Source organism: Cyprinodon tularosa, unplaced genomic scaffold (assembly GCF_016077235.1).
Source record: "Cyprinodon tularosa strain WSP-4 unplaced genomic scaffold, ASM1607723v1 ctg1238, whole genome shotgun sequence".
NCBI lineage: Eukaryota > Metazoa > Chordata > Actinopteri > Cyprinodontiformes > Cyprinodontidae > Cyprinodon > Cyprinodon tularosa.
This window is the reverse complement of record NW_024038046.1, coordinates 1-21181: the sequence shown is the minus strand read 5'-3', so window position 1 is coordinate 21181 and position 21181 is coordinate 1. Positions and strand designations below refer to the sequence as shown.

The 21181-nt window shown below is 42.0% G+C and overlaps 1 protein-coding gene across 1 annotated transcript in view; it reads left to right on the top strand.

Annotated features, from left to right (window-relative positions):
* LOC119777412 (collagen alpha-6(VI) chain-like) overlaps positions 1–21008 on the top strand; it is a gene marked incomplete at its 3' end in the record, with an annotated part of 27971 nt that extends 6963 nt beyond the window's left edge. Inside the window, exons 4-18 of the mRNA XM_038276280.1 lie at positions 2919–3467; positions 4682–5233; positions 5977–6552; positions 6672–7271; positions 7356–7690; positions 10430–10508; positions 11940–12082; positions 12259–12351; positions 15130–15183; positions 15737–15808; positions 17211–17237; positions 17323–17367; positions 18649–18702; positions 18867–18929; positions 20943–21008. Coding sequence (XP_038132208.1) covers positions 2919–3467; positions 4682–5233; positions 5977–6552; positions 6672–7271; positions 7356–7690; positions 10430–10508; positions 11940–12082; positions 12259–12351; positions 15130–15183; positions 15737–15808; positions 17211–17237; positions 17323–17367; positions 18649–18702; positions 18867–18929; positions 20943–21008 — 3308 coding nt within the window. The remainder of the gene's footprint in view (positions 1–2918; positions 3468–4681; positions 5234–5976; positions 6553–6671; positions 7272–7355; positions 7691–10429; positions 10509–11939; positions 12083–12258; positions 12352–15129; positions 15184–15736; positions 15809–17210; positions 17238–17322; positions 17368–18648; positions 18703–18866; positions 18930–20942) is intronic.
* Between the last annotated feature and the right edge of the window lie 173 nt (positions 21009–21181).

The following is a 21181-nucleotide window of genomic DNA, read 5'->3' as shown; positions in this document are numbered from 1 at the left end:
GAAGGTGAGTGATGGATCCTCCCTGCGTTCACGCCCACCACCAACACACTTCCTAGCAGACATGACGCTCAATCTGCTGCCAACGAAATCCTGCTTTCTTTATTTTATTTTTTGGCGGGTGGCAAACTAACCTGATTTGCTCCGCATATCCATCTGGAAACCTTCCGTTGAAGTAATTTTGGGAAGGGGTGAAAATACTGGTTAGCTGATTGGCCTATGTTGGTGATAGACGGGCCAAATAAACCAATCAGATCAACGAAGCATATGACGTACTAACAGAGCGACGACGAAGAGGAGCCAATTGATAGATCAAACTCTTGCCGAAACCAGTCGGGAGAAGAGCAAAAACATGTTTTCCTCTGAGAAAAGCCTCCAGAGCAGTGTTTTGCTCTTCTTTCAGTGAAGAAATACTCTGTAATTCCCATAAAACTTGCTCGATAGCCACGCTAACGCTAGTTTCATCGGCTGAAGCCGCCATGTTCTTTAGACTGAACTGTCGCGCTTCTCGTTGCGTCACACCTCAACCCGCCTCAAAGCCAACGCTGATTGGACGTTGGTTTGGTGAACGGCTCCAAATTTTCTTTAACGGAGAGTCTCCAGATTGATCTGCGAGTGAAACCTTGAAAGCTCGCGAGATCAGGATGGTCTCACGAGGCCAGTGGCAAACAGCAGCTAGGTTAATACTGCGATCAAAGAAATCTTTTTATGCAGGTCAGGCACCTAAATGCGCATCGCCGCCCCCATCAGGACACTGGTTTGCGCATAATTTCACGTGCATTACGCATAAGTTAAGGGCTGTGTATACTCTCGCATTAGCGTGTTGCAGTTAGCTTGTTGCAGGTATGACACAGCAGTGGCGGCTGGTGAAAAATATTTTTGGTGGGGCTGATATAGCCTAGTGTATGTCTCCAACTAATCCGGAATAAGAATTCAAATAAACAATTGGACAATACATACAATTTAACAGTAATGATTTAATTTACTATATAATAACAGTAACAGTGATGATTTGGGTCACTGTGACGGGGTTCTTTGGCCTCCAAGAATCCAGTCTCAGTCGGGTTACCGGTGTTGGTGATTTATTGTGCTCAAAAACTCAAAACAGGGTGCAAAAGAAACTAAACATGTACAAGATACTCTGGGCCTCAGCCTCCCTCCAGTTACCAGCAATGTAACAAAGAAACAGAAAACAAAAGCTGCCGCTTTTCTTCCCACAGCCCTCATTAAATAGTTTAAGCCCCTCACCTCAGGCTCTCTTATTTCTGATTTCTTCTCATTGATCAGTTTTGTCCATATATTACCTCCACAAACAATTGATGTACAAAAACAAATAATTTTTACAACTTAATTCTTTTACTCAGATTCATTGACTTATTCAATTACACCAAACTGGGTTTGAACCCAGCAAAGACGCAGCCAGACTGAAGATGACAAGTCCCCGTAGCATAAACACGTACACACCCACCCCCCCCCACATACCCACACACACACACACACACACACACACACGGCTAACCCCACTGAAATATTAAGTGTGCACCCTCAATACGCAGCAGGTAACCAGGACAGCTTGTGTGTTTTAAGTTCATGGAGCTACTGGTCTCAGCGCGAGTGTATTGGTCCTCACAAACACAGTATAACAGGAATGTGTGTGTGGCGCGCAAAGTTATAGAGGTTGTTTTAAGCGACGAGGTGGATTCGTCACAGTCACAATAACCATGACATGAAATGTTCATATCCTACAACAGGGATGTTCTTCTGGCAAACGGGTAGATAAATAAGGATCTCACCGAATTTGGTGGAAGCTGCATCTCGTTCGTTACGTTCGCCATCTTCCCTCTAATTGTCTGCACCTGCGCTTGGGTGCAGAAGCCTGTTAAAGCGCAGTATTTTCAGCGCCCCAAGACCATAAAGTTCTGAGACGCTGATTGGCCATTAAATTCACCTAGCAATAGTACATGATTGACAGATTCTCTGCAAATGTGGGTCAGTCTGATCACAGCCCCCAGAACAGAGACGGTAGGAGTCTGTCTGTGGAAATCCACAAATTAATGACAGTAGATAGGGAAATGTAGTTTATATAATTTGTTTTGCTTATAGGTACACAGTCTAGAGAGTAAAACTGACATTTATGAGTTAATTTCTAAAAATATATTTTACGTTTCTCTCTTCTTATCAGGGAGGGCGGTGCCCCAGCGCCCCCTATGGGCCGGCCGCCACTGTGACACAGATATTTAGATTTTATGCCCAATTTTAAAGTGTAGTCACGCTATGTTATTCCACACAACAACGTAAGAGGTATGATCAAGAACTAGCTAGGATTGTTGGTGTCCGTGTGCCAGTTTGACGAGCTTGTACGCCGTCTACAACCCAACATCCAACGTCGGACGAAATACGGTTCACCCGTGAGTGTTCACCAAAGACGACCTATAAACCAGGATTTAGGCTGTCGTTGGACAAGTTCTGGTCTTTTTATGAATACTCTATGTAAACGCCCAAGATTGAAAAAATACATAGAAAGTTTAGCATTTAGGGAGAAAATAGCAAATTATTAATTTGCTTCATCAGTTACCTTTAGATTAACTAATTAATTGATGATTTTTGGGACCTAGAGACATTTGGCTTCTATTCTTTCTCTTAATTCTGCATATTTTATGTTCAATTTCTGGTTAAATATCTACATATGACTAAGAATAAGCAAATTTGATTGTGCATATATTACAGCTAGAATCTGGAGCAATTAAAGATGCATTGTTTGGAATCTGGCATTTTTTCAGGGCTGTAAAGACGTTTAGTTTCTGCTTAAGAGACATTAAACCAATCTGTTCTCCAGAAAGTTTGACGTATCTGCATGGCTGCATTAAATTGATCAAATGCTCACTGGATCATCCTAACCTGTAACGTTTCTCTGTTTCCAGCATGCGCTCAGAAAGACGAAGCAGGAATCTTCTTCCTCATTGACGACTCAGACAGCATTACTGAAAGAGACCTCGCTGACACAAAGAACTTCATCGCTGGCTTCATTAAAACATTTCGTATCAAACTCAATAATATTCGCATTGGGCTGGTCAAATACTCTAACTCACAGACACTAGAATTCTACCTGAGCAAAAAATCATCTGATTCGGATGTGAACAAGCTTCTGGAGAAGGTTACTCACCAAGGGGGAGGGAGGAGGACGGGTGGAGCCCTGGATTCCATAGACTCTCGTTTCCAGCTGATAACGTCCGGCGTTCCAACCTACCTGATCCTCGTCACCGCAGGACAGTCTGACGATGATGTCAGAGAACCAGCAAGGAAACTCGGGGAGCAAGGCGTCACTGTCTTTGCTGTTGGTTTAAAGGATTCAAACAAAGCTGAGCTGCAGGAGATTTCTGGGGACTCAGAGCGGTCATTTTACATCAGGGATTATTATTTGCTAAAGCAGATCAAAGACAATATTCTAAGACCAATCTGTGGTTCAGCAGGTGAGGAAATCAGCAGATAAACTACATTTGTTTTGGTTTTTAATCTAAATAGTACTTGTACTGTAGCAGCCATTCAAAATTAACCTGACTCCGCCAGATGGATTTGCTTCGCATTTCCATCTGGAAACCTTCCGTTGAAGTAATTTTGGGAAGGGGCGAAAATACTGGTTAGCTGATTGGTCTATGTTGGTGATAGACGGGCCAAATAAACCAATCAGATCAACGAAGCAAATGACGTACTAACAGCCAGGCTACTCTTGCCGAAACCAGTCGGGAGAAGAGCAAAAACATCTTTTCCTCTGAGAAAAGCCTCCAGAGCAGTGTTTTGCTCTTCTTTCAGTGAAGAAATACTCTGTAATTCCGATAAAACTTGCTCGATAGCCACGCTAACGCTAGTTTCATGGGCTGAAGCCGCCATGTTCTTTAGACTGAACTGTCGCGCTTCTCGTTGCGTCACACCTCAACCCGCCTCAAAGCCAACGCTGATTGGATGTTCGTTTGGTGAACGGCTCCAAATGTTCTTTAACGGAGAGTCTCCAGACTGATCAGCGAGTGAAACCTTGAAAGCTCGTGAGATCAGGATGGTCTCACCAGGCTAATTCAAAATGGCCGATCCCAGTCAAACGCCAGCTTCCCTGCAACTCCCAGCCACTGCAGTGACCCGCCTCTTGCATATCACCCCATTTTCACTGAATTACAGGGTTGCTTCTCATTAGATCTTAATGTTCACAAATCATGACAGAAAGAATATTTTTGTACAAAGATTGATGTTTAAAAAGGAATCGTAGGGGACCAGCCAAGGGCCCATCAAGGAAAGTGGGGAAACTTTGAATGGCTACTACTCTATAGCACTTTTTCAAGTAGGGGTCTTGACCAAAGCTGTTTACACTACATTCACTCATTCACTGATGGTGGCAAGCTACATTGTAACTACAGCTGCCTTAGGGCTCACTGACAGAGGCTAGGCTGCCGTCCACTGGCGCCAAAAATGAGCCATCTTAATTTTTTACGTTTTTATTCTGTTAATAAAAGCTACATGAAAATGAAGAAAAATAGAGCAACATAAGATTAATATAAATAAAGTACTTACCCTTTAAAATCTCAGAACCGTCAAAATGATGGCCTTGGTGGTTCTAGTGTTAAAGCAGGGCTTTACAGCGCTATGTGCTACCACTACCAGATACTAACTGACATTCTCCTTCTTCTGTTTCCAGTTTGTAAGGATTCACCCAGCGACGTAATATTTTTGACCGAAAGCTCTGACAGAATCTCTGCGGAGGACTTTAGGAAAATGAAAGAGTTCATGAAATCTGTCATCAACAAGTCTATTGTCGGCCCAGACGGCGTTCATGTGGGGGTCATGCAGTTCAGCACTAACCCTGAATTAGTGTTTTCTCTGAAGAGTAGCAAAGACGAAATCCTGAGATCCATTGATGGGATGAACCAGTTATATGGAGGCGTTCAAACCGGACGAGCCCTCAGTGAGGTTTCAAGGTACTTCGCTGCCTCGCAGGGAGGACGACCCAGTCTGATGCAGAACCTGGTGCTGATAACATTCAGTGAAGCAGTGGACGAAATCAGAGGTCCTGCAAAGGCTCTGAGGGAAAAAGGAGTGGTTATCTTTTCAATTGATGCCCAGGACGGTAGCTACAGCCAGCTGACTGAGATCAGCGGACCTCCAGACAGAGTGGTTAATGAAGTAAAGGTTGATCTAATACAAGAACTGGACAGCATGCTGGCCTTGAAGTTCTGCGATCCACAAAGAGGTAAGACTGGACCGGGAATCATGAATACAGCAATAACTGCTGTTTTGTTTTATCAAAGCTTTTTTTTTTCAGAAAGTTTCTGTCTCTAAATATTTTATAGGTGCATCTCAAAAAATGTAAATATTCATACTTTTAACCTCTTTAGAAAGAGAAACACCTAAGGTCTGAACATTCATTATATGGCACCAAATTACAACATGGCATCTTATTATGGTACTTCCAAATCCCCCAGATAAATCAATTAAAGGTTATCTAAAGTTCACAGTTGCCTTATGTATCTATGCTTCTTTTTCTATGTCTGCTTCTGTCTCCTTGAACCCCAGTGGGCCTCAGCAGATGGCCGCTCACACTGAGCCTGGTTCTGCTGGAGGTTTCTTCCTGTTCAAAGGGAGTTTTTCCTCTCCACTGTCGCTACAAGCATGCTTAGTGTGAGGGATTGCTGAAGAGTCAATGAGTCGATGCAATCAGCTGGTTTTCCTTAGATAGAAAACTTTGAACCAATCTGACTGGATGATATGTGTTGTGAATTGGCGCTATAGAAATAAACTGAATAGAATTTAAATGAAATTTTTGGTCACAGACAGTTTGGACCATTATTGTGTCATGCTGCTGTTGAATGAAGTTAAATGAATTTACAGTAACAACCCTCTGTCTTCTTATCAATCAGGTTGAATGTTCATCACAGAATTCATGTTTTTTTGTGTCACACAAGTTAATATTTATTTTCTTTTTTCTTCTCACAGATTGTAAGAAGGTAGAAAGAGCTGACATTATCTTCCTGGTGGATGGCTCAGAAAGCATAGCAGACCGCTTCGGAAGCATGCAAATTTTTATGGAGTCTATAGTGAACCAGACCATAGTCAGTGAGGACTCTACACGTTTTGGAGCCATTCTTTACTCCAGCACACCCGAAGTCCAGTTTCGTCTAAACCAGTATGCCTCAAGTACAGAAGTCCGTCAAGCCATTTATAGTATGGTGACACCAAATGCTTCAACCTACACTGGTCTAGCTCTGGAATACTCGTTGCAGTTCTTTGAGGAGATGAATGGCGGCCGGAGAAACCTCAGGGTTCCTCAGATTCTCATGGTGATCACAGACGGGGTTGCCTATGACAAGGAGAAGCTGAAAGTCAATTCCGATGCATTGCGAGCAAACGGTGTCTCTGTCATGAGCATTGGAGTAAAGGGCGCAGAGATGGATCAGCTACTGACCATAGCTGGAAACGATGAATCCCTTGTCTTCTACGTTGATACTTTCGAAAAGCTTGAAACTCTTTACACAAACATGACTGAAGTCATCTGCAACCAAACCAAAAACGGTAAGAATGGCTGAATAGAGACGGCACACACAGTGTCACCCTACAGGGATAATTAATGAATAATAATCATTGGATAATTGCTTGTTATTTACCTAAGATGCGTTGGCTTTTCTTGGCAGATTGCGATGAATTGGACTTGGTCTTTCTGTTGGATCGTTCCGGCAGCATCAACACAACACAGCACAAGATCATGAAAGACTTCACAGGAGATTTAGTGGAAAACTTACAGATTGGTGAGAAGACTGTGCATGTTGGACTTGCACAGTTCAGTGAAAACTTTCAAGATGAGTTTTACCTCAATAGGTACTACGACAAACAGGACATAGCTAATCACATACGCCAGGTGAGATATTTAGGAGGCAGCACCTACCTCGGTAAGGCCCTGAACTCTGTGAAGGACTATTTTAGCCCGTCACGAGGCAGCCGCGACACAGTGCCCAAGACCCTGGTGGTGTTCTCAGATGGTAATTCCTATGACGACGTGGAGGATGTAAGCAATGAGATCAGGAATAGGAAAATTGCTGATGATGTAATAGCCATAGCAATTGGAGATTACTATGACACCGAGCTTCTGCAGATTACTGGGGACCCACGGAAGATTTTTAAAGTCGGTAATATAGAGAACCTACCAAGTTTCAAGAAGAGGGTGTCGGAGGCTATCTGCAGTGATGAGGTTCTTCCTCCTCCTGTTATTCCTACTCTTCCTCCTGTTCCTCTAGGTAAGATGAGAAATTTGTTTCTGTTTCATCAGATTAATGTATTTTACCTGCTGGAAATTAAGTTGCCTCCTATTCCTTTTTTAGTTGAAAACTGCACCATCGATGTCGCCATTGTATTTGATATTTCTCAAGCCCCTAATGTGCCACTGCTCAGAATTGTTAGTCCCCTCCAGGAAATCGTCCGTTCCATTTCCATCGTGAATGACCTCAGTAACCTGCCTCCAATCGAGACCAAGATCTCCTTCAGCATCATGAGTCCCGATGGCAGCTACTTGTTAGACACAAACTTTGAGGCCTTCAACCCAGAAGTTCTGATGAAAACCTCGACCTTTTCTTGGTCCCAGGCCACATATTTCAACTCTGCCTTGCTGAGTGGATTCAACGCCAAGTTCCGGTCTGAGTCTAGAGCAGCTGTCAAGGTGAGGCTGTGGTTTCTATCAAAAAGGGTTTTTTGTTTGTTTTTTTGGTTCTGACTTTTAATTGACCGCCATTGGCTAAAAATGTGATAGAGAACTTTATTGAACTTTATTGAACTCTCAATACTTTAGAATATCTGATCTGTCGAGAAGACAGGACCATCCTTTGCAAGCATCACATTCAGTTTGCGATTCTGCTCCCTTAACATCTCAGTTTAAGTGTTGATAGCTCTGCAGATCCCCTCGTACATGCTGGGCAGCCTCAGCATGGCCAGAACAGCCCCCCACATCTTTTGAATTTTGCAATATGCCAGGTATCTGCCAACTCCAAACAGCAGAAGGCCTGTTATTAAAAACCCAATATACACCCATCTTCTATGTCTTCTACTGACCTCATCTTCAGGCACACAAGCTTCCATTTGTGCCTGAAATCCATTGTTTACTGGAGGGTTTCCCCTTAAGCCGGGCATACACAGCAAGATTTTTTCAATCGTTGCTTGCAGCTACAGCTCACACTGTACTTGCCCACGACCACCTTACGATGGCCGAGTGAATTTCACAAGATTGGTTTTATCCTGACCTTACGATTGCTGATCGGGAGGTGGTCGTGAGAGGCCTATCGCCCCTCATTACCCCCTGTACACTGATATGATCAGGCTGAAAGTCGGCCCGATCAAAGAATTCTCGCACGACTGGAAAATCAGCCCGAAAAGGGCAAAAAAATCGTACAGATTGAAAATTGATTGAAAAGACAATATTATTTACTTGGTGCAGCCAAGGTGTTGAGGGGATCTGTTTTGGTGGCCTTAGGAATGCATCTCTGTTATTCGCAGATGATGTGGTTCTGTTGGCTTCATCAGGGTGTGATCTACAGCTCTCACTGGAGCGGTTCGCAGCGGAGTGGTTCGCAGCCGGATCAGAATCAGTGCCTCCAAATCCGAGACCATGGCCTTGAGCCGGAAAAGGGTAGATTGCCTTCTCTGGGTTTTTCTGCCCCTATTGGAGGAGTTTAAGTATCTTGGGGTCTTGTTCACAAATGAGGGGAAGATGGAGCGGGAGATCAATAGGCGGATTGGTGCGGCGTCTGCTGTGAAGCGTGCGCTGTACCGGTCTGTTGTGGTGAAGAGAAAGCTGAGCCAAAAAGCAAAGCTCTCGATTTACCGGTCGATCTCGTTCCTACCATCATATATGGTCATGAGCTTTGTGTCATGACCGAAAGAACGAGATCCCGGATCCAAGCGGCTGAAATGAGTTTCCTCCGTAGGGTTGCTGGGCTCTCCCTTAGAGATAGGGGGAGGAGCTCAGTCATCTGTGGAGGACTCAGAGTAGAGCCGCTGCTCCTCCACATCGAGAGGAGCCAGCTGAGGTGGCTCAGGCATCTGGTTAGGATGCCTCCTGGACGTCTCTCTGGTGAGGTGTTCCAGGCACGTCCCACCGGGGGGAAGCCCAGGGGGAGACCCAGGACACGCTGGAGGGACTATGTTTCTCTGCTGGCCTGGGAACACCTTGCGATTCCCCTGGAGGAGCTGGACCAAGAAGATGGATGGATGGATGGATGGATGGATGGATGGATGTACATGATTTAAGTCCAAACAACATCTACATTTGGCTAAAAAGTGAAAGATGAAGAGCCGTAATTTTCAGATTGTTGAAAAGACGATGCAAACCCAGACCGACAATATCAGAGCGACCAAACACAGCCCAAGTTTCAACAACTATTTCAAGACTCCAGACCTGAAATAGTCTGAAATAGTCCAGACTATGGCGGACCGACCAGATTTGGCCTAAAAAACAATTCTAAATTATGTCTGGTGTTAGGAGGGCTGGATCAGCTTATCTGATTGGTTGACGCTGTGGCGTTCAGCAGCTAAAGTACATTTTCCTGAACTCCAGCTGTTAGTTTAAAAAAATGTAGGTTTGTAAAAGAGAAACTGAGTCCACACAGGAAAGAGATTCAAACAACTCCTACAGGAGTGGAAAAAGTCCAACCCAACTTCCAGCTCTTTCAACGACCCCCCTCCTGCATTCGTCTTTTATTAACAGAACATAACACATGGTTACAAACAGAGTATTGTTCTGAAAGGACAATTGATCAGGTCATAAGACAGGATGCTCTCCTCTTAACTGAATCATAAGACAGAGTGAATCATCTCCTTGCTTCAATGTTTATAAGCACACACACATTAATTTTATAATCATCATTGAATAAACCTAACTCCAGCATTGAACATTGGATGCTATGATGCCAAAAAATACCCCACCTGGTTGCACCGCTCCTGACCCTCGGACGCTGTCCCCCATAGACTCTGAATGTAAAATGCCTTGACGGCCAAAACTCTCCCGGTCTGAACGCACCATCTTCCTCTGATGCAGGCCTCTACCATAACATTTCACAACACCTCCTGGTTTTGCTGAAAAACTGTATGAAGACACTGATTTCATCTTCTAGCAGGATCTGGTACCAACCCAACATAACATAACAAAAACGTATTGAATGACCATGGTGGTAGCGCACTAGCTGGAGATGCTGCTGGGCAGGATCTGAGTAGTTCCTGGTTTACATTTTTTTATTGGTTAAACTTCTTAACTTTGACCGAAAAAAATTTGTTTTAAAAGTAGAATCTAGGTGGTATTTAGATCAAAGTTTTCTTACTCTTTCAGTTTATTTAGGTTTACAGCCTGGTGATGCTTCTCAACAACAAACCCATGAAAGAATCTGATGAGATCATCTTTTCCCATCAGGTTCTGATCATCTTCTCTGATGGACTCGACGAAGACGTGATGAGGCTGAAGCGGGAATCTGAGCGGCTAAAGACCTCTGGTAATATTTCCAGCTTTGTATGTTCTGACATCTGATTTCACTTCAGTTTAATTTTTTTAGTTAAAAGTAGTTTAGGGTTTGATGATTAGCAAACAGGATTTTTCTTCCAACTGGAGAACTCTTTGATCCTGGGAACATCTTCATCAGACTGTGCAGGGGAAGAACAAGAGGCAGTCTAACGAGGACTATAACTGATTTACAGAACATTTAGCAATCACTGAAGGGTGTCGGATCAGGACAACCATCAGTGGCGACTGGTGGGGTTTTCTCCACTTCTAAATAGACGACCAATCAAATGTATACTAAGGTATTGCACCAGTATATTTATATGAATGCCAACAAAAAAAACAACAACATTATAAAACTTTTATGAGGAGTGCTTAAATCAGTCCTAGCTGTCTTACTTCATGCTTGGTCAGATCCTAATGTTTAAAAAGGAAGGCAGGGAAAGCAGAATAAAGCATTAGCCTCGCTGCATGCAGTTAGCCTAGCCTGGATGCTAAATAATTCTATAAACCTGTCAATCAGCCACTCTTTAATGACTGTTAGGTCAGCGCTGTGGAGGGAGGTGGTGTGCAAATAAAGCTGCTTTCAACTCTGGGTGCAGGAGAGCTGCTTTCCAGGATGTTTCTATCTTTAGTATTGAACAGGAGCTGCTGCACATGGACAACTTTTAACCAAAGTCTATGGGGGAAGATTTATGTGCCCCAGCAGTGACGTCACGGTGCGGTAAGCCTAGCGCCATTCTCCCCGCTTTACAAGCTAAATCAATGGGAACTACTAGACACATCTGCAATCAACAACAATTATTGAAGATTTCCAGAGGACTTCACCATTGAAATTCACCAGAGCTATAGTGAAACTGACAATGCCCACGTGCATGGCAGCTGGATGCTGGAATACATCGGGTAAAAGTGAAAAAAAGAGTTATTCCACCTTTCTGATTCCTGATCCTCCACGGACGGGTTGGTCGTTGGATCGCCAACTTGAAGAGGGAGGATTTGCCATCGAACTTCTGGCCAGAGAAAAAACCCGTAATATGTAGCCAACATTTGGAAGAAGAATGTTTTCAAGATGACTTGGATAATAGCGCGTTGTGACAAACACCAGATACAGCACTGGGACTTGATCAACAGCCGATACCGCACCGTGACGTCACTAACCAGTAGGTGGCAGTAGTGTTCTTTGACAAACATGGATGCCTCCAGTAAAGCACGTTCACATGAAAATTACTCTGAATTAAAAACACTGATCATTTATTGAACAGAGTGGAATAATTTCATATTTTAAGTACTTTCAGAAGTTTGAATTCTGAATATGAGCAAACCTTTCCTTATTTACTACGCTGATATGAAGTGCCTGATCCAGTGGATCAACAGCTCCCTGAGTTACAGCAACAAATATCAATACTCTGCTGTTTATTGTCTGCAGGGGTCAGCGCTCTGCTTGTTGTGGCCTTGGATAGTGCTCAAGCCTTCCAGCTCCTGATGGTTGAGTTTGGACGAGCACACAACTACAAGGCTCCTCTGAAAATCGGCTTGCAGAGCATCAGCAGCGTCATCCTGCAAGAACTTGTAAGTCATTGTCATGTTAGAAAAGAGGGAATGAGGCACCAACCAGACATTGGCAGATTTGTAATCCCTGTTGGTGGTATACTGCCTGATCCATATATATATATATATATATATATATATATATATATATATATATACAGTAATGATCTGAGTATTTTCTTTGTGACTTCCTGCAGAGCGCCATAGCAGAACGTATCTGCTGCAATGTTTTCTGTAGATGCTATGGAACCCCGGGGCCTCCTGGTCTTCCTGGGACACCAGGAGATAAGGTGAGTGTAAAAGATCTTCAAGACGACATGATCGTCCCAATCGTCAGTATTCTTTTTATACAATTCCATTATTTATTTTACGATTGCGATCTTTAGTGTGGTTTCTAGTTGGCGTAACTCTGTATTTCCGTCGTGATCCTGATCCTTGAAGAGTTTATGTTACCTGTTTGTGGATCCAGGCGGGGGCGTAGCTAGATGGGTGGCCACAGCCACCGTCAGCCAATCAATGGCCACCCCTACCATTTTTTCCTTCTGATACAGACGGTGACAGCAGTAATACTCTTAAGAGGAATGTTCTAACTTATGTAGCATTTTTATTTTTCATATATTAAAAGAAAATTGACAACAAAAACCCTGATTGATTATGCACATCGTTATACTAACATTAAAAGATACAGAGTTCTTGCTCGTTCTGAACTATATATTTTTCTTATGGGGTAAAGAGAAAATGATGTCTTTGCAACTCATTTAGGAGTCTTCAGTGAAATCAGAGATAAATAACTACTTTAACAATAAGCGATCAATTTAATGTAGATATTAGTAGATTTAAAGTCGTAGGGAAATCATATTTAAATATGAAATCATTGTGGCTTAAACATGTATATAAATGTTCTCTTTATCAGACCATATTGTATGTGTTTTTTTTGTTATCTTCTGCAGGCCAGTTAGTTCTACGTCAGCCTGAACACCTAAATTCAGCCAATCATATATCAACGGTCATCTGTCAATCAAATTTTTTCGGTCATAGCATCTTGATTCATGTGTCGCAGCTAATATACGCAACGGTTGAAATCAGAATCCTTTCCTTTCCCATTGAGTTGCGTCCCAGTGTTCACGGGGATGGACGTCTGTGTCTTCGGCAGGCGTAGAGCTAACAGAACTGGCAGCGTTGCGAGGCAAGGGTTCAAACACCAAACCAAGCTTCTGCCGCCCTGGCGTCCTCTTCCACAACATCTTCGTCCCCGCTTTCCTCCTCTAAATAAAAAATGGATGACGGACGGAGGAGACTCATCCACGACCTCCGACACTAAACTCTCCTCCTCTTGCATGTTTCCGCTGTCCATAGCGTTCCTTGACAGCGTCGTTTCTAAGTCACCAATTTAGTGCTACTTGGTCCCAATGGAATTTCCCATTGGGAACCTGCGAGCACTAAAATGTTAACTGGTTAGCAAGATGCTTCCCACAAACCGGCCACAACCAAACTTGCTTGTGAACTTTCCGCCACAATAATCCCGCCCCCTTGATAATCGACCAATCACATTCACTTTATTCACTTGTGTAAAGTCGGGCACCACTTGGGAGAATTCGGAAATGCAACGGTTGGAAAAGCTGCTTCCCTACGACTTTAAATATTGATTTTATGCAGAACAATTTTTGATAGAAGTAGGTAAGTAATGACAATGAATAAGATTTTCGCCCCAGAAGTCAAACTTTTAAATTTTATCAACTACACCTTTAATTCAGACAGCATGGATGTTTAAAAATATGGGTCTTTTTGTTAGCAAAGGCTGCAGGAAAGTACAGTCAGTCTTTGTTTAGAAAATATGTGGTCGTTCCTGTTGGAACCGTGTAGATTAATCCTGAGGTTCTGACACCTATCTGCTTTCGGCCAGCACTCAGTCTGCATTGGTTATTCCCTGGGCACCCTTACTAACATTTTCTGGCTACAGCTCTGGATTAAGGTATCAGAATCAGAAATACTTTAATAATCCCAGAGGGAAATTACTTTTGTTACATGCTCCAGTTACAGTTTTATACAATATATACACACATCCAACTATAAAATATAATAAAGATAAAGAAATAAGAATAAAAAGAGATAAAATATATACACATATAGCTCTTCTGTATATATATCTGTAGGTATATCTACAGTATGCATATGTAAAAACTAAATCCAAATAAAGTGAAAATCCAAGTAAAGTGATAAATCCAAGTAAAGTGATAAATCCAAGTAAAGTGATAATCCAAGTAAAGTGAAAATCCAAGTAAAGCGATAAATCCAAGTAAAGTGATAAATCCAAGTTAAGTGAAAATCCAAGTAAAGTGATAAATCCAAGTAAAGTGATAAATCCAAGTAAAGTGATAATCGAAGTAAAGTGAAAATCCAAGTAAAGCGATAAATCCAAGTAAAGTGATAAATCCAAGTTAAGTGAAAATCCAAGTAAAGTGATAAATCCAAGTAAAGTGATAAATCCAAGTAAAGTGATAAATCCAAGTAAAGTGATAACCAAATAAAGTTAAAGGTAACCAAATATGTAACTTTGTATCAATTTGACTGTATGATCTGGTTGAACTGTAAAGTGCCTTGAGATGACATGTGTTGTGAATTTGGCGCTATATAAATAAACTGAATTGAATTGAATTAATCATAGCAAACATAGCGAGTTTTGTTTTGACCCACCATTTAGATTTTAAAGGCTCAAATATTACTTCAACTTAAGAGGTGATACCTGCAGCAATCTACATTATATTTTCAGAAAGGCTTTATAAACTCATCAATATTATTGGAATCAGGCCTTCCAATCACTTCCATGTAAACGCATGTATAAAATGAAGCACTGAGGCGTGCAAACTGTTTTTAATAACCTTTCTGAATGAATGGGAGGCTCTCAGGAATCAGCAGATGCTGAAACTTCATGCTGCCTTCAGATCGGCTCCAGAACAGAGAGCTTCATGGAACGGATTTCTGCTTTTAATCTCTAATCAGATCTTTGCAGACATTTCTAAAACACGCTGAAGTTTCTGCCTCTGAACTTTTCTGGATTTCCTTTACAGGGCGCACCTGGTGAGAAGGGTCACCCCGGATATCCTGGAGAGGAAGGGTCCCCTGTAAGTTGTCTCCCAGGGCTACAGGGTGGAGGATGGGGGTGGGGGGATGGGAAGTAGGGGAATTTACCTACAACCTAACATACAGTAGCAGCCATTCAAAATGGCCCTTTAAAGTCAAACACCAGCTGGATGGCAGCTCGCTTCCCTTCAGCTCCCAGCAGAATCCCCTTCAACTCCCAGCCACTGCAGTGACCCCCCCTTTGCAAATTTTTTCCTCTGACTCCATCCTTTCACTGAATTACAAGGTCTGACCAGGAGATGGCGCTTCTATTTAGATCTTAATGTCCACAAATCATGAAAGAAGGAATATTTTAGTACAAAGATTTATGTTTAAAAAGGATTTGTTGGGAATCAGACAAGAAAAGTGGGGAAATTTTGAATAGCTGCTACTGTGTAAGTAAAACGTGGCTTTTTTAAGGGTCATTTTGTTCAACTCTAAAATATGTAGTACAGAAAAAAACACAGCATGATTATTGGAAGTAATTCAGTCTACAGTTGGTTTTACTGAATTAGTCTTAGTTTGCTGTTAATTCCACATGTTTGACTGTTGCAGGGCAGACGAGGACCTCCTGGACTACCTGGACCCCAGGGGATCCAGGGATGTCCTGGACACAGAGGACAGAAGGTAAGGCTACGTCTCCTGGTGGATGGAGAGAGAAAAGCTGCAACAATCCTGACCTGAAACCTGGAAAAAAAAAACCTGTTGGTGTTTAAATACTCCAGCGTACATATTCACACACTTTGTTATTTTACACGATGTACTTTGACTCTATGCGATGGACTAAATCTAAGTGGTCCACACTGGTATCCTAAGCTCCCAGATTGGGAAACATCCAAACCGGGCAACAATGAACGTAAGACGGGAAACGTTAGCCTTTAGATGCAAAACCCCATCATGCACTGCAAAATTTTTGTGTGTGCAAATATTCAAACATAAATTTGCCAAAGATAAGAGGAACATCGTAGTTTGGTTTAAAGAAAGCATTTTTGTTTTATTATAATTTAGTTTGTGGGAAGGATTTTACAGTTTGAAGAAATAGAAAATGACGCCATATGCCATCTTTCACAAGGAAGGGTCTATATATACTGCACGCATCATTTAGGTAGTTAACATTGGATTACTGCTTCAGCTCCTTCAGTTATTTACTGTCACAGGTAGGAGCTTCCTAACCTGACTCCGCCAGATGGATTTGCTCCGCATATCCATCTGGAAACCTTCGGTTGAAGTAATTTTGGGAAGGGGCGAAAATACTGGTTAGCTGATTGGCCTATGTTGGTGATAGACGGGCCAAATAAACCAATCAGATCAACGAAGCATATGACGTACTAACAGAGCGACGACGAAGAGGAGCCAATTGATAGATCAAACTCTTGCCGAAACCAGTCGGGAGAAGAGCAAAAACATCTTTTCCTCTGAGAAAAGCCTCCAGAGCAGTGTTTTGCTCTTCTTTCAGTGAAGAAATACTCTGTAATTCCCATAAAACTTGCTCGATAGCCACGCTAACGCTAGTTTCATGGGCTGAAGCCGCCATGTTCTTTAGACTGAACTGTCGCGCTTCTCGTTGCGTCACACCTCAACCCGCCTCAAAGCCAACGCTGATTGGACGTTCGTTTGGTGAACGGCTCCAAATTTTCTTTAACGGAGAGTCTCCAGACTGATTAGCGAGTGAAACCTTGAAAGCTCGCGAGATCAGGATGGTCTCACCAGGCTAGGAGCTTTGGCGGGAGAGGAAGTGTCTGATTTAAGGAGGGCCGGCCCTCGCACACTGACATTAGGCCCCGCCCACCGGGTAGATGTTGGAATCACAGATTACCAGTCAGGGCCTGGGTCATACCATAAAAAAATCCATCACAGAACCTGCCGACGCTGTGGGAGAAATTGCTTAAAATAAAGGCTATAAGGCAATAAAGTTTTGGAAAATAAATCAGCTTGTTAAGGTTGTGCAGCTCCTCCCAGGACTTCTCTGCTTCTTCCTTTCTAAGCTGAGCGAGACGCCTTCTAACAGATGTGTTGCTTCCATTGGCAGGGATCTCACAGCTTCTCTGGCAGCAAGGTGAGTCACTGAAGCAATTTATATAAACCGAGATGTAGAGCTTTGGAGAGAAGTGCTGAATTGGAGACTCTTTTTGCCGTTTCAGGGTGAAGATGGAGAAAACGGACTGGATGGAATAAATGGAGAGCAGGTGGGCAGAACTAATTAATTAACGTCTTTGATTTTAGGAACTAAATTCAATAAAAGGGATGCAGGATATAATGGGCCCCCTATCGGTATCGGTCTTAAAACTGAATATCGGACATCGGCCACCCCACCGATATTTAACCCGATATTTGATCAGCTTCTGAGTTTCTAAAGTCTAAAAAAATATATATATATATACTACTTCTTCTTCTTCAAAAACTTCTTTTTTACAGACTTGAAAACTTCTAAAGACGAGAGAAAAAATATTGATCCATTAAAATATCTCAATATCTTCATATGCTGATATATTGCCATTTAAAAACACCATATCAATCTCTTTTACTAATGAAATATTGCTATATGTCATCGTTATGCTACGAAATCCCCCGAAAATTCACGAAATTTTGACATATTTTTATATGTTGATATATTGACGCGGTATCGATCTATTTTAGTGCATCCCTAAAAGTGATCCCTTGTAGTGCCGTAACTGCCACCTTTATCAAAGTAGTTAAACCTTAAACGTTTAAAGAGGGTTGCTGTTCATAGACGGCTGTATCCCTGCAGCTTAATGGAAAGTTTAGCGGAAGGAAAACATTTTTTTTAAAAGGCATTGGCCCCAGATTTCCAAAACCCGCCCCTGATCAGAGCCAGCAGATTTTTTCCTACTTTCTATTATTTCCACTCCGTACTAACCTCACTGACTGGTTAGAAAAGCATCAGTTTGACCTGAAAATGCATTTCTAAAGGTTCTGCTGTGAATCACTGGAGTTTAGCACCATGTTAGAGTTAACACAACCCGATTCAAACATGCTGCATCAACGGAGGGAAGATCTGAGAAGGAGCTGCCAGATATTGATCTTTATAATTTTCCAAAAGCTGCACCAATCATTTATTCACATTCAAGCATATGAACTATTCACCTTTTCAATCAATGCAGTTTATTGTTGAAATTGAAGAAAGTCCGAACGAGGCGTAGACCTTTTTGCTCTCGTCCAAAGCTGGCTGAATTACTTGAAAATGCATATTTTTTTCTTTAAATCTCTAAAACTATCATAAAAACAAAGCCTTGCATAGTTACCACTATAATTAAAAAGATGTGTTCCCAATTAAAAAGGAAGACATCCCAACGAAATTCTGTTCAGTAAAATTTCAGAGGTTTTTTCTTTCATGATGACATCGGTCTGATTTGTTGATGTTTGCTCCTTATTGCATCCTGATCATTTAGGTTATTAGCAAAGATCGCTGTGGTTTATAGTCATCGGTGTTTCTCTTCTGTCTCCAGGGGGAAACGGGCGAAGACGGCATGAAAGGAGAAAAAGGAGACACTGGAGGCGCGGTAAAAAAAACCTTCAAAACGTTTTGTTCTGCTAACAGAACCTTTTCTCTCTGCAGCAAAACCTGAAGCATTTCAGCGTCTGAAGATCTGGATCTTCTGATCCGGAAAAACAGAACAGATCTGCAGAAAGCGACTGATCTAACAGAGGAACCTCTCATCCGCAGGGCATCCCAGGAACCAGAGGGGAGAAAGGGCTGAAAGGACAACGAGGCCTGAGAGGAGATCCGGTATGTTCTCCATCTCTCTCTTGTCTCTATGGTTGTAGAAATGAACGTTCAGATCTCATCATCCTCCATCTCTGTTTCCTGGAACTCATTCGTTTTATAGACCAGCAGACCGGATCCTGAAAAATGCAATAAGATAAATAGAGAGAGAGAAATTCATTCATTTATTATTGGAAGCAAAGAGCTTCAGTTTCATTAAATTGAATTAGAAGAAAATGACAATTTGAAAAACTTTTAAAACAAAAAAGGAGCTTTATGATCTAAATAAACAAATTATTTTTTGCATAATTAATTTTTTACATTTTATCAGAATTTAAAAAACTTAAAAAAAGAGAGCTTTTAGGGAGACCAAGTTTTACAGAAGTGGAAAGTGGGACTTTTGTGAAACATTTTTTAAAACCAAGTTTCAGATTTAGTGTTATATTTGCTGACTGTAGCTGAAATCAGCTTCACTAAAGGAGTCACCTCCGCCCAGCTAACAGGGGGGGTTTACCATTAGGCAATACTAGGCAGTTACCTAGGTAACTGTTACCTAGGTAATGATGACCATAAAACTCTGTTTCCATGTATGGAGAATACAACCATTCCTTATTTCTGCACATTAATTATGTTTTTGATAAAAACCCTTTTGCTAAAATGCCATCAGAACGCTGATAATATTAAGTGTGTCTCAGCCCCCCCCTTCAGCGTCCACCATATTGGATCAGTCCATTTGCTGCACATGTTCAGAAAGGTCCAAACAGACAGCAGCAAACCATTTGAAAACAAACCATGCAAAGAGCAGTGTTGCCAACTTAGCGCTTTAGTCGCTATATTTAGCCACTTTTCAGACCCCTCTAGCACTTTGATTTCTAAAAAGCTCCTAGCGCCAAATCTAGAGACTTTTTTTCTGCTACTGGAGACTTTGGAGACAACATCTAAAAGCAGCGAACTCTGCTCTCCAGAGCCAGTAGATTGGTAACCCCGCCTCCTGCTCTCCTCTATCTTGTCTGCTGTCATGATTCATGCAGCTATTATTTCATCCAAATGAAAAATGGAGAACAGATAAGCAGATCATGGCTTGTCTACAGTGAAAAGAAGGACTGGGTTATTTACTTTGGCCTTTTTGGAAACACAGGAAGGAGCAATCAGCTAAGTGAGCTTAGTGCTTGGAAAAAATCTTTCATTCCTTTAGAGACAGCATGAAAAGTCAGCTGAGTACAAAACATAGAGAGGAAAACAAGAAGAAAAGGGACAAGAAGAGAGGGACACAACCTAGAACAGATAATGGATGTCTATTCTATTAACATTTCTCTATCTGGAGAATGGGGCTGTTTTATATGTTGAGCTCTCAATTCAGAAGGCCCCCTGCCTGTCTTTGCCCAGGGCCCCAAATTTCCTAAATCCGGCCCTGGCAGCAAATATGCAACCATTATAATGATCATTAAGAGGATTTACCATTTCTGCTGCCAGTGGTGCAGAGCGGCAGCCGGCAAAACTGGATCTGATTCATTTAATTCACGCTGCAGCAAAACCGCAGTTAATATTTAAATATCACATGAAATGAGCAGGAAACTGATGTTTCAGAATACTTCCCTCAAAACGTTTAAATGTATTTATTTCTATATATTATCTACGGCACACATTAGATTAATTACTGGGCTCTATATTTTAACCTGGGTAATCATCATATTAAATACACAAGTAAAAGGAACAAATATAGTTTCTCTGCAGCTGGTTTATCCACCTGTTGAAGGATATAACTCCTGAAAATATATCTACATGCAAAAATAAAAAGTGACATTTTAGCCGTTTTAAATCAGTGGTAGGAGTTATTGTGCTCTGACTTCGGCATGCTTGCAGGTTTTTAATGCATGATCTATGCATGCTCCTTGGAGCCCAGGGGGGCTTCAAGGAGCATGCATAGCATGTAAATAAGGAGGATGGAGAAGATGGCAGGACTGAGTGTTAACTGGAGGTCAGATGCAGCGTCAGGTCTCCGTCTCACGCTGACGAAGCTCTGGGTTTGTTTCACAGGGGGAACCGGGACGTAACAACAATCGTCCAGGAACCAAAGGAGAACCAGGAAACCAGGGTGAACCGGTAAGAAATTTCTCCTTCGCAGCATAAATCCTAAAGTCAGAACAAATCAAAGGCTTATTGAGAACTTCATCATAAAAATAACTTTTCTGAAAGAAGTTTCCAAAAGTTGGAGAACTTGGATGTGAAAAAAAAACTTAGATTTGGATGGATGGATGGATGGATGGATGGATGGA